Source organism: Adiantum capillus-veneris, chromosome 5 (genome assembly GCF_014529385.1).
Source record: "Adiantum capillus-veneris isolate H3 chromosome 5, ASM1452938v2, whole genome shotgun sequence".
NCBI lineage: Eukaryota > Viridiplantae > Streptophyta > Polypodiopsida > Polypodiales > Pteridaceae > Adiantum > Adiantum capillus-veneris.
In genome coordinates, this window is record NC_140935.1 from 140036630 (window position 1) to 140050262 (window position 13633).

The 13633-nt window shown below is 43.3% G+C and overlaps 1 protein-coding gene and 1 pseudogene across 1 annotated transcript; one reads left to right on the forward strand and one right to left on the reverse strand.

The window, feature by feature from the left end:
* The first annotated feature begins 1970 nt into the window (after positions 1-1970).
* On the forward strand, positions 1971-8830 carry LOC147458180 (uncharacterized). Its single transcript, XM_086511773.1, has 4 exons — positions 1971-2046; positions 2320-2324; positions 8132-8459; positions 8547-8830. Exons 3-4 carry the CDS (start codon positions 8414-8416, stop codon positions 8828-8830), a joined length of 330 nt encoding a protein of 109 aa, XP_086367899.1. The 5' UTR covers positions 1971-2046; positions 2320-2324; positions 8132-8413.
* Positions 8831-9459: 629 nt separating this feature from the next.
* On the reverse strand, positions 9460-11969 carry LOC147458181 (uncharacterized; annotated as a pseudogene).
* Between the last annotated feature and the right edge of the window lie 1664 nt (positions 11970-13633).

The window sequence follows — 13633 nt, forward strand, 5'->3', positions numbered from 1 at the left end:
ACAATTGTCTAAGTATGGTTGAATTATGAGGGGATTTTCATACTTAAACACACACACACACACACACACACACACACACACACACACACACACACACACACACACACACACACACACACACACACACACCCCACAACAATTTTGGTAGCAATGATGGAAGGAGATGTTGGGAAAGGCTTCTAGTCTCTATGATGTCTTGGATGTTTTGGGATAAGGCCTCAGTGCCTGATGAGATTTTTCTTGTGAAGCTAGCTAGCTACCTCCCCAGCTGTGGTGGGCTACCAGCAGCATACATAGGAGCACATGGAGGCTTGTATCTTTGACCAAATGTGAAAGGGGGCTTGTATCTTTTACCAGATTTTCAATGCATGATCGTCTGCGACCAAGTTGTTAGCTCAAGAGTTATTGGATCGTCCGTGCGCGCGAGGACGACCTACAAGCTCCACAAAGTTGCTGGTCCGCAAAACGCGTCATTTGCATATTTTGGGTTTTCAAGTGTGCATATCAAATGTGGTACCCTCATGGAAGGGTTCATTGGAGGGTACACCAAACAACACTATTTCATTAATTAAGGAAGCCCTTTATCATATATGAAAATGGGTGCGACAGAGGGGGCACGTGGCGGGAGAGCGGCGATGGTTGAACTAGACATGGATGTAGGTTGTGTGAAAGACGTGCCTACAGTGCGGCAGCTGCCCCACCTCCTCCTCCGACCACATCATCTCGCTCATGCATAGTGCACATGTCATCAATATGGGCCGACCGCTGCTGAAGCTCACGGCCCTGTGATCATGATATGCGTCCTGTACGGTCTCGTCGTCGGCCTCTATTGGTGCGGAGAGAGGCTGCATCCAAAAGCATCTTCTAACAAGAGGCACGCGGCACACAGGAAATGATAACCATCATTCTAACTAGTACGACCGGCCGCCTTCGGCGGCCTCTCTCTCTCCCCCTCTCTCCCTCTTTATCGCGTGGCTTTTTTTAATTTTGGACTTTAGCCTTCAGGTTGCAGATTGAGACACGTGTAAAGGGATCCCCCTTCCGCCATATTATGTTAGTAGATAATATAATCTTGAATGCCTCGCTCATAATTAACCCCATGATGTAATTATAGGGCTAGCTAGTAGGGGTTACTAATAATATATGCAGAGAAAGGCCGCATGATATTTCCCCATATGTTGATATTGTAGCTCACCTACAACAACCAACCACTTTGACATGGTTAAAGTTGGCATCAACGGTGTATGAGTGTGTCTGTGGGGACTCATGGTCACGCGAGGCTTAGTTAAAACTAAGCCCTGACATCCTCTGGCAGGAGCTCAGCACGAGGACTGTCTGTAGCAGCAGGTAGAGAGAGGAACAACAAAGCGCAAGCAGGAGAGAGAAAGATGGCACTGACTGGTAGTGGGTGGGCATAGTTGTGTGACTATGCCTTTTTAGGCATAGTTAGCCTACTATGCCAGTGGATGCCTGCGAAAAGGGCTCAGTCTAAAAAACGAACTCTACATCCAGTTGGTAGCCTCTACGTCCAGTTGGTAGCCCAGTCAGCAAAAAATGGGGCTTGTGGAAAAAGCAAAAACGGGAGGTCCAACGCACACCTTTTCATGTCGAGGCATTCAAGCCCGCTTTCATTCCCTCGCTCCCTTCCTCCCTCCCTCTCTCTCTCTCTCTCTCTCTCTCTCATTCTCATACTGAGAATTCCTTCGTGTGCAGGTTTGAGAGTCCTTCCTCTCTCTCTCTCTCTCTCTCTCTCTCTCTCTCTCTCTCTCTCTCTCTCTCTCTCTCTCTCAACCTCAAAGCTCCCTCTTATCAACGGTACTATCATGCCAACCTACATAAAGCTGGAGAGCTCAAGACGTTCCTCCTTGAGCTTGCAATTATGTGTGAATCCATCGACAATCCGCGCACTCCGACCCAAGGCACCACGGGCGACTATCTCTCCCGGCTCTTGCAACATGAGAAGAGCGGCTATGTCATGCATCGACGCAAATGATGCTATTGCGAGAGCTCGTAGGTTGGGCAAGTTTTACGTTCGAAGGGAGACCTGTCAGGACAAGGGAAAGGCCAGGGAGTCATGAATGGGCCAAGGGCCGGACTAGGCAATGTGGAAAGGGAATCCAGCTAGGGTAAAGGGCTAGGAGCTTGGCCTATATAGTGGGAGGTTGGGAGGTGGATTCCAGGCTCTAGTCTCCCCTAGGCATTACACTGGTATCAAGAGCCAAGTTGCTTTTTTGGGAAAGGAGGACATGGTGATTCTAAGCCAAAGAAAGCCTTTGCATGTTGCATGCCGTGGAGACTTTCTCTTGCTAAGGGAGGAAGGCGAAGTCGAAAAGCGTGTGCAGGGGGGCTTGGGAAGGAGGAGCCGCCGGGTGAAGGTGCAACAAATCGGCCGTGAGTCGGCTCAACATGAGTGCCACGGCGCGTTGAGCAACTTTCGGCACGGGGGCGGCACCTGGTTCTCATCACCTCGCTCCTCCTCAACTCCGCTTGCCTTGCGTGCTGTCTGCTCAACGGCCATAGCTCTGTGAGCTTTGTGTTCACATCCAAAATGCCTAAGGCCTTTGGCCTTAGGACTTAAAGTCACCTAAGGGCGAGTACCCACATCGCATCAAGAGGGTCGCATCACAGTTTTGAACCCAGGATAATTGCACACTGTGACCACATACTCGGCTGTGATCGGCAAAGGGGCTGGCAATTAGATACTACCCTGCGTGCTGTGTGTAAACAATTAGCAAGTCGATAAATTTTTCAAAGGGATTCATTGGCGACTGTGTTCATAGAGTCAATTACATTAAAGCAATAACAATTGCAACTGGTTCGGCTACGACGTGTTCAAGCAGGGTACCCGCACGGTTGGATTTGCGGATTGATTACAACTTGGACAACCAACGTAATTAGCATGGCTAATTACAATTTGCGGTGCGAATTACGACTACGAGATTATTTTTCCTCGACTCAAGGTATTTTTCCTTCTGTTCCTTCCACTGCACGTTGTTGCCATGGATTTAGATATTAATATGACTTTTGATTTTGAGCATCAAACACCTGATCCTGCCTGTGATGGCTCGCAATCGGATGCTCTCACGGAGAGTACCCGCGACGCTACGACGGGTGACGAAGCGTATGAACTGCTTGATATTCAAGAATTTCGTGCACTTCAGACATGCATATCAGTCATGGAAGAAAATTTTGCATCTTTAAATAAAAACGTCATTAAATTATCTACGTTAGTGATACAATTTATGCAACAGCAGTCCAAGGGTCGTGCTGACACGCACATGCATGAGCACGTTGCTACACAGGGGCAAGGCCCTTCTGATCATGGACAGGGTCCATCTACCGATGCTTTGCACACTCTCACTGCAAAAGAGGTGGATGAGTTGTTGAAAAACACCAAACCACCGACTTTTAAGGGAGAAGACCGAGATCGCAATAAGGATGCAGTGAATATCTTTCTCAGCAAGTGGGATAGAATTCACGCCTTACGGTGTACTCCGAATGCAGTCAGAGCACTGCAAACAAGCTTAACTCTGGAAGGCAAGGCCTACAAGTGGTGGATTACCACAGAGTTGGGCAGCTTTTGAGACTATGTTTCGCAAAGAATTCTTGCCTACAAATGAGGCAGATCGGAATTGGATGGCTTGGGACACGTGTTCCATGCGCCAGTACCCATCATTACTTGAATATATATCTCACTATTGGGATGTTATCCTCAAGCTGGAAGGACTAGACCCTTTCAGCAAGTACGTGGGTTTATCCACGGTCTGATGCTAGAGCTCAAGAAGCACGTCAAGACTCAAGACCCTAAAACACTTGAGGAAGCCATAGTCAAAGCACACATTCTGACGAAAGAGTTTCAGTATACAGTGCTTCTGAAGAAGAACACTTACAACATCTGAGAGAGGTGTTTGAATTGTTACGAACAAATCAATTATATGCCAAGGAATCTAAGTGTGATTTTCTGAAGGAAGAAATTCACTATCTTGGGCATGTTATTTCAGCTACTGACCTACATATGGATCAATCCAAAGTGGATACAATTCGGCGGTGGCCTTCTCCTAGAAATCTGGAAGAGTTACACATTTTTTAAGATTTGTAGGTTTTTATTGAAGGTTCGTTAAAAACTATGCTAATATTGCCGTTCCCATGACGAACCAACTGAAAGGCAAAGGCAAAGTTTTTCAGTGGGGACCTGCTCAATAGCATAGTTTTGATACACTCAAGGATGCATTAGCTACAACTCCAATACTAGCTATTGTAGATCCTTTGAAACCATTCGTTTTGGAAATGGATACCAGTGACCGTGCTATTGGAGCAGTCTTGTTATAAGATGGATGACCAATTGCATTTGAAAGCAAGAAGCTTGATGCAGCATAGCATAACTACTCTGCTTATGAACGCGAACTCTATACAATAGTGTCTGCCTTGAAAACATGGAGACATTATTTGTATGGTGCTCAGTTTGAGATTGTGTTTGACCATGAAAGCATTAGAGACATTATTTGTATGGTGCTCAGTTTGAGATTGTGTTTGACCATGAAAGCATTAAATGGTTTACACAACAAACCGATTTGAAGGGTCGAAAAGCCAGGTGGGCTGAGATTCTTTAGGAATATGACGCCAAGCTCGGGTATCGTAAAGGACGATACAATGTGGTGGCTGACGCTCTTAGTCGTATGTCAGAGATCAATTCTCTCTTGTTCACGAAACTTCGTAGTGAATTTTTGGATTCTCTAAAGGGCAAATATGAGCAAGATGACGCATATTCCAAAGTATGGAGCCATGTACAGATGAGGGATCCTTCTTACTCCAATGATGGCAGTGTAGCGTTAACCTCCACACATAGTTCTCCTCTGTCGAGTGATGAGCTATACGATGGAAGCATTTCACCATCGACAATGGGTATCTACTCCATAAGAGGAGAGTTTGTGTACCGACGGACACAGACATCCGATGCCAAATTCTTTATGAATGTCACGATAGTCCAAGTGTAAGGCACTCGGGTATTAGGAAGACTTATGCTCTCGTACGACGATAATTTTATTGGCCAGGTTTACATGGATTTGTTCAAGATTATGTCTTGTACTGCCAAAAATATCAGGTTAACAAAGCAGAGCGCCTGAAAGTAGGAGGACTCTTACATCCTTTGGAGATTCCCAATGGTAAATGGAAAAGTATCTCTATGGATTTTATTGTGGGTTTACCAACCACTGTACGAGTTCATGACTCGGTATGGGTGGTCGTAGACCGGTTGACTAAACTATGTAATTTTATTCCAACCAAATCAACGATTAAGAGTCCAGAATTAGCCAAGTTATTTGTGGGCAACTTATACAAGTTGTATGGTTTGCCAAGTAACATTGTCAGTGATCGTGATCCCAAGTTTAATAGTCATTTTTGGAGGGCTATGTTTAAATGATTGGGTACACAACTAAATATCAGTACAACCGATCATCCAGAAACGGATGGTCAAACTGAACTAGTTAACCAAGTGCTAGAGGATATGCTACGCACATACGTTAGCAAGAAACAGTGAGACTAGGAAGAATATTTACCTCTTCTTGAGTTTGCATACAATAGTGCTAAGCATGTCACGATTGGATTTAGTCCTTTCATGCTCATGTATGGTTTTCAACTTAGGTCACCTGTCACGGTCGGGTTGGCAACCGAAAAACTCCAACATGTTAAGGATTTTCTCCAAGACCACATGGATATGTTGAAACTTGCTCGTCAAAATGTCCGACAAGCGCAGGATCGGTATAAAAAGTACGTTGATGAGAAACGTTGACAAGCTTTAATCAAGTGAAAAGATCGACTTGAGGAAGGTGCCACTTGAAAAAACATTAGTGTTTTTAAGAAGAAGTTTCCCACTTTTGTTTTCGAGGACGAAAACTCTTCCTTAAGAGGAGGAGTAATGTCAAGACTGAGGGCAAGGTCAGGGAGTCATGGACGGCCCGGACTAGGCAATGTGCAAAGGGAATCCAGCTAGGGCAAAGGGCTAGGAGCTTGGCCTATATAGTGAGAGGTTAGGAGGTGGATTCGAGGCTCTAGTCTCTCCTATGCATTACAAGACCCATGAGGTATGAGAGTGAATTGAGGAGGAAATGGTTTGTGTGCATATGGATGTGTATGTGTGTGTGTGTGAGAGAGAGAGAGTACAACGTAAACGTCTTCAACAGGCCTAAGTGATTTGTTAGTTTAAAAAATTACAAATTGTTGAATGAGATACAATGTCCGAGTGTGTATGTGTGTGAGTTGAAATGAAATGATTTGTTAACGTCTTCAAAGGTCAAAGTGGCTTGTGTGATGAAATGAAATGATATGTTAACGTTTCCAAAAGGCACAATTTTGTGAGAGTTAGAGAGTTTAAATTAAATGATTTGTTAATGTCTTCAAAGGTCTAAGTGGCTTGTGTGATAAAATGAAATGATCTTTAACATTATCCAAAAGGAAAAATTGTGCAAAGGGATGAAATGAAATGATCTCATAACGTCTTCCTCCGGCAAGTTTGAAGTGTGAGACGAAACAATTTGAATTTGTGAATCAAATACAATGTTTGAGTAAAGACAACACTAAGATTATGCATTACATTTAAGCTTTACTTTGTGTGACCATGTTTGCAAACGGTTTAGGGTTGTGCAAATGCATAAACACCCACATACGTACACCCATACTCATGCTTAAACATACATATGCACAAACATACACATGCATAAACTTCACACATATTGTGTGCATTAATATGCATCAACCTTGCAAACAAATGTGTAGGTTTATTCAAATATGCATGTTCGTAATGTATACATGTGTCTATGCACGTGTATGTTTAATGTCTATGCCCATGTACGTTTAAGCATTTTTAGGTTTAATATACACAAACATAAACATGTTCAAATATGTCTAATCATCGTGCATACACATGCAAGAACAACCTTGCACCTGCATGTGTAGGTTTATTCAAATATCCACGTTCATAATGCATGCATGGGTCTATGCATGTGTTTGTATCTTGCACATGTACGTTTAAGCACTTTTGGGTCTAATATACACAATTATAAACATGTTTAAATACGCATAATCATCGCGCATACCCATGCAAGAACAACCTTGCACATGCATGTGTAGGTTTATTCAAATATGCACGTTCATAATGTATGCATGGGTATGCGCACGTGTATATTATGCATGTGTATGTCTATGTCCATGTACATTTAAGCAATTTTAGGTCTTATATACACAAGCATAAACATGTTTAAATATGCATAATCATCGTGCATACCCATGCAAGAACAGCCTTGCACATGCATGTGTAGGTTTATTCAAATATGCACGTTTGTAATGTATGCATGGGTCTATGCATATGTATGTTTATGTATGTGTATGTCTATGTCCATGTACGTTTAAGCAATTTTAGGTCTAATATACACAACTAGCATAAACATGTTTATGTATGTCTATGTCCATGTACGTTTAAGCAATTTTAGGTCTAATATACACAACTAGCATAAACATGTTTATGTATGCATAATCATCGTGCATACCCATGCAAGAAAAACCTTGCACATGCATGTGTAGGTTTATTCAAATATGCACGTTCATAATGTATGCATGGGTCTATGCATGTGTATGTTCATGCACGTGTATGTCTATGCCCATGCACGTGTATGTTTATGCATGTGTTTGTACCTTGCACATGTACATTTAAGCACTTTTAGGTCTAATATACACAAGCATAAACATGTGTAAATACACATAATCATCGCGCATACCCATGCAAGAACAACCTTGCACATGCATGTGTAGGTTTATTCAAATATACACGTTCATAATTATGCATGGGTATGAGCACACGTATATTTATGCATGTGTGTCTATGCATATGTATGTTTAAGCAATTTTAGGTCTAATATATACAAGCATAAACATGTTTAAATATGCATAATCATCGTGCATGCCCATGCAAGAACAACCTTGTACCTGCATATGTAGGTTTATTCAAATATGCATGTTCGTAATATATGCCTGGTCTAAGCACGTGTATGTTCATATATAGCCTTGTGTGTTTATTCATGGGGCAAGGTTCATACATGTGAAAGGTTTACTCATGGCATGGGATGTTTAATTGATGTAGTACAAGGAGCTTGTTTATTCAGCCTTAAATTGAAAGATATTCTAATGCAAACTTGTGGCATGTCAGGACCTACGAGCAGGCATTGTAGGCAGAAAGCGTATGGTACGCCACTTCTCAAAAGAGCATGGACTCAGTGTGGAAATCCCCGACCAACGCCTTGCTCAGAAACATACTACGGGTGGGGATAATAAGGGCATAGACTCAGCAAAGTGTGCATTGTGATCTTTCAACCCATCCCGTCCACACAACTCCAAGCTAGCCCATGTCTTCATCGCCGGTTACATGGAGTGCAAGAAAGGGAAGAGAGAAGAACAACCACTCGATGAAGGTAACATAAAGAATCTTACTCAAGCATCTTCTTGTATGTATGTTGTGCTTTACACATTTCTTTAATCGTTATGATCGGTGGTTGCAGTTGATTTGGTCACCCCTCCTCATGTACAAAGACATGAAGGAGGGCCTCACATTCCTGAAGATGTGCTTCACGAGGTAGCGGCCGACATGAACGCATTGGAAGAAAACATAGTACAAGTAGCTGAAATGGTGGACAACTCCATTGATGCTGAGGAAGAAGGTCCTATCATTGTTGACCATGTCGTGGCGGGCCCTAGCAAGGGTAAAAGGCCTCGTAAAAAAGTGTCAAAGAACGATCTTGTTGCTACCCAACGATCTACAAGATTGAATACATGTGGAGTTTAATGTTGCTTTGTATTAAAGCTATGTGGGATTCCTTTTATTTGCCATGGGCAAAAGACAAATGTTTCCTTTGTTAATTCATGACTCTGTGATACACATATATGAGCACTCACTCCCTCTCCCTCACTATAAACTCTCCCTCACCCATACTTAAGTCTCTCTCTCTCTCTCTCTCTCTCTCTCTCTCTCTCTCTCTCTCACACACACACACACACACACACACACACACACACAGACACACACACACGCACGCATGTGCGCACACACACACACACACACACACACACACACAGACACACACATGCACGCATGTGCGCACACACACACACACACACACACACACACACACACACACACACACACACACACACACACACACACACACACACAGACAACTTGCATGAGCAAAAGTCGCCCACACCCACAATTAAGTCTCTCTCTCTCTCTCTCTCTCTCTCTCTCTCTCTCACACACACACACACACACACACACACACACACACACACACACGTACACACATACACAGCTTGCATGAGAAAAATTTGCCCACACCCATACACTCTCTCTCTCTCTCTCTCTCTCTCTCTCTCTCTCTCTCTCCACAAATAGCTTGCATGAGCAAAAGTCACATATTAAGCATTACCACAAGAATGATACAATGGAATGTTACAACACATCGGGGTTGCCGTTTTGGCTTTCTTATCCAATTTAGCTTGCATGGACACTCTGTGCTGTTTCTCAGGCCTGGTAAAGGGATGCACACCCCTCTCTTTCTTTCTTTTAGAAAATCTTTTCTCAATGAATGGCTTTGCCCTCTTTAGGGTATTTCCAAAGCCATCCTCCATAGTGGAAAAAGCTGCCATGTCATGCTGTGCCTTCATCAAGTTCACATGGGCCAATTTGCGTCTTAGTCTATCACATGCTTCCTTAATGAGTTCTTTGTCTCCTCCCTCAATCACTAACAATTCATCAAAGATTTTCCGGAGTAGTTGAATGCTCACCTTTGATGTCAAAGAATCAACATGTTCATGCCCCCCTTCCTAAATGGGTAAGCCCATGCTGGTAGGAGGAGACTCCCCACTAGAGAACGCTTTTGTGTGGGCCTCCATTCTTCCTCTTGGTTGCATGCCTAATTGCCATGCTTCAAACATGTTCATGCATTGCTTCACAAGTGAGGCTTGGGTGTCTCCTCTCATTAGCATGACCTTAATTTGATGCTTGCATATATTCCCTTGCTTAGCCCACTTACAAGTGCAACATGCCCATTCACAATCGGCGTTGAATACCGTGTACCCTTGGCTAGGGGATGAAACACTTTCCATCAAAGCCACCCCCTTGGAGGAATCCACGAAGGTGACATGCCCATCAAGAATTTGAAGTTCTCGTTGGTAGGAGTTCTCAACAACCACCTCTATGGAATTGTTGCACATGAATCCATTATCCTTCAATTGCTGAATGAACCAATAGTGAGCCAAGCAACTAGTGGTGAGCTTGTGCAAAATCCAATCTACACGCCAAGCCAAGAGCCTTTTTGTGGCACCAAGGAACTTAGACTTTAGTTGGTCATGATATGCCTCGATGGCAACATTCGTATCTTGTCCAGCATGAGGAAAAGTGCATGTTGCCCGCACCCACATTTCTGTGCCATAAGGAAAAAAAAGGTTAAGAGAAATTGGCATAAGGATAGGGATACATGAGATATTTGTGATGACATTGTCTCACCTATCTTGGGCTCCCAATAGGTCTTTAGTTACATGATGAATTCAATTTCTTGGCTATATTTATTGTAGAAGGACTCGAGCATCAACTTTGCCTCCTCCTTGGTGACCTCCTCCCTTGTACATGCACCTTGCATATCCATAACGGCCCCCAAAGCCCTAAACATCTCTGCTCTTTTTGGCCAATCCTTGACCTTTCTAATAAGATGTTTTAGCCAACATTGCTTGACATGCCACAAACAAAGTAGAATGGGTTGATGGAAAACAACTCTGCTTGACAAACCCCATTGACTTTTGTAAGTGCATGCCTCAACCTAGTTATTCAATGTAAACCATAAAGTTTTGGAAGGTCTATACCTTAGAGCAGTAATCTCTTGCTCTGCATCATCAACCATAAATGCTCCAGGCTCCCAAGACTTGTGGTGGTCAAGCATGGAGTTCCTAAAGCAGCTCAACCAGGTTCGAGTGCTTTCAAAGGTGGCTGATGATGTTAGGACCCATGCAATGGGGACACCATTACGATGGCTATCAAACACAAGGATAGTGTAAAGATTGAACTGTAATACACATTTGGGCATGCTTTATAAATTTCCTTAATGAAAAAAACCACCCGATGCAAGAGAGGAAAACCACATAATGCAAGAGACAAGAAATCCTACCTTGTATTTATTGGTGCTGAAGGTTGTATCCATTGCAAGGAGATTTGCATTGCTGTGTTTGGAACACATCTCTCTTTGCCATGGAGTTTGTATTCCAAACACAAAGTCCAAGGAGTTCTTGTCATCCTAATTGTTGGTATACAAAAATATTCCCCTTGTTCTCCATGCACCATCTCCTGACACTCTCAGCATCACTGTCGTGCCATTGATATTCATCAATGGAGAGCTTTTGGCTGATATTTAGGAAATCTTTTAAATCGTCCCTAACCATGGAGTACGCATGATCCTTGGTCGTTTGAGTGTGCAATGCTTGAATGTGCTTTTCCATAACTTGTTGAGTTGAGAGTCCATGAAACAACATGTTCGCAACCCAAACTTTCTTGTGCATAGATATCCAAGGAGAGAACTTTGAAGAATCATCATCATGAGAAGAACCATAGCACACCTCATCATCCCTATTCGTGTGATAGGGATGGATGTATGAAATGATGCCCACATCTGGCTCGTTTTCCAATCGCTTAGCTTGGAAGTGACATTGACAACCTTGTAAAAGCATGCCTTTATTAAGAGGTGGATGCCTCTTCTTCTTGCCGCTTGATGCGCCCTGTGGGGATGCTTGATTACCATCTTCAAATGGTGCACCATCTCCTTGTATCACACAATATTGTGTATGAGATGATGTAGATGATGTCTTTGGTCCAAATGCACACCAAAACCTGGTATGAAGAACACAAAATTCCTAATTGCATTGCAATTACCCAACATAACAACTGATTAAAGTTGGAGATACACTTTTCGCTCAATCCATGTGTCAATAGTGATGCGTTTAAGTTGTTTCGATGTTCGCCTATCGTGCGTTTTAATCTTGAAAGATGTAGGAAAATTCTCAGACTTTGCCTTGCCAGTTATGAAGTCATTCACTTGAAACCACGGAATTTGAGCTTCATGCATTATTCGATACTTGGATTTCTTGTTGTATATATGCAACCATTGTAGTGATGAAGAATTGAAGATATTGGGGTTAGGAATTTGTAGATTCATCGTGAATTGAGAGGTTGCAAGGGAGGAAATTAGCACTTGCAATTCACATGAACGAAGTCATAGTAGGAATGCGGAGAGGCGAGAGAGAGAGAGAGAGAGAGAGAGAGAGAGAGAGAGAGAGAGAGAGAGAGAGAGAGAGAGAGAGAGAGAGAGAGAGAGAGAGAGAGAGAGAGAGAGCAGATTGTCTACTCCCTTGATCAACATTGTGAATTTTTTCTTTTGTGTGTGTGTGTGTGTGTGTGTGTGAGAGAGAGAGAGAGAGAGAGAGAGAGAGAGAGAGAGAGAGAGAGAGAGAGAGAGAGAGAGAGAGAGAGAGAGCACAGATTGTCTACTCCCTTGATCAACATTGTGAATTTTTGTGTGTGTGTGTGTGTGTGTGTGTGTGTGTGTGTGAGAGAGAGAGAGAGAGAGAGAGAGAGAGAGAGAGAGAGAGAGAGAGAGAGAGAGAGAGAGAGAGAGAGAGAGAGAGAGAGAGAGAGAGAGAGGATTGTCTACTCCCTTGATCAACATTGTGAATTTTTTCTTTTGTGTGTGTGTGTGTGTGTGTGTGTGTGTGTGTGTGTGTGAGAGAGAGAGAGAGAGAGAGAGAGAGAGAGAGAGAGAGAGAGAGAGAGAGAGAGAGAGAGAGAGAGAGAGAGAGAGAGAGAGAGAGAGAGAGAGAAATCTCTTTGTGTGATGGTGATCCCATGAACCACCGAAAGTGAGAGAGGCTGAATGTGTATGAGAGTGAATGTGTTTCATATGTGTGTGTGTGTGTCAATGTGTAAAGTGTTCCATATCTTTTGAGAGAGAGAGAGAGAGAGAGAGAGAGAGAGAGAGAGAGAGAGAGAGAGAGAGAGAGAGAGAGAGAGAGAGAGAGAGAGAAATCTCTTTGTGTGATGGTGAGCCCATGAACCACCGAAAGTGAGAGAGGCTGAATGTGTATGAGAGTGAATGTGTTTCATATGTGTGTGTGTGTGTCAATGTGTAAAGTGTTCCATATCTTTTGAGAGAGAGAGAGAGAGAGAGAGAGAGAGAGAGAGAGAGAGAGAGAGAGAGAGAGAGAGAGAGAGAGAGAGAGAGAGAGAGAGAGAGAGAGAGAGATGGAAAGCGCCAAGTTGGAGACCTTTGGAGGACCCAATATTAATATTAATAATGTAGATGGCACATGAAGTTTAATTGATGGAGCCTGGCAACGCTGCACCTTCAAGAATATGCCAACAAATGAAGCGGCACCAGCTTTGCAACTAAAAAGGCGCTCGAGGTGTTGATGCGATGCAGCTGTATGCGTGCAGATTTTGTTTGCCATGCTACAGGCAATGCTACGCGCTTTGACTGTGCTTGCGTGGATGCCAACTGGACTTCAGAGCCCGTTTTTTAGACTGAGCCTACGAAAAGCTGCCTACCGT

Excerpts from the sequence above, each read along its gene's own strand:
- LOC147458180 (XM_086511773.1), top strand. The coding sequence starts at position 8,414 with ATGGAGTGCAAGAAAGGGAAGAGAGAAGAACAACCACTCGATGAAG. Across the intron at positions 8,460-8,546 it reads AGAACAACCACTCGATGAAG|TTGATTTGGTCACCCCTCCT; the intron begins GTAACATAAAGA and ends CGGTGGTTGCAG.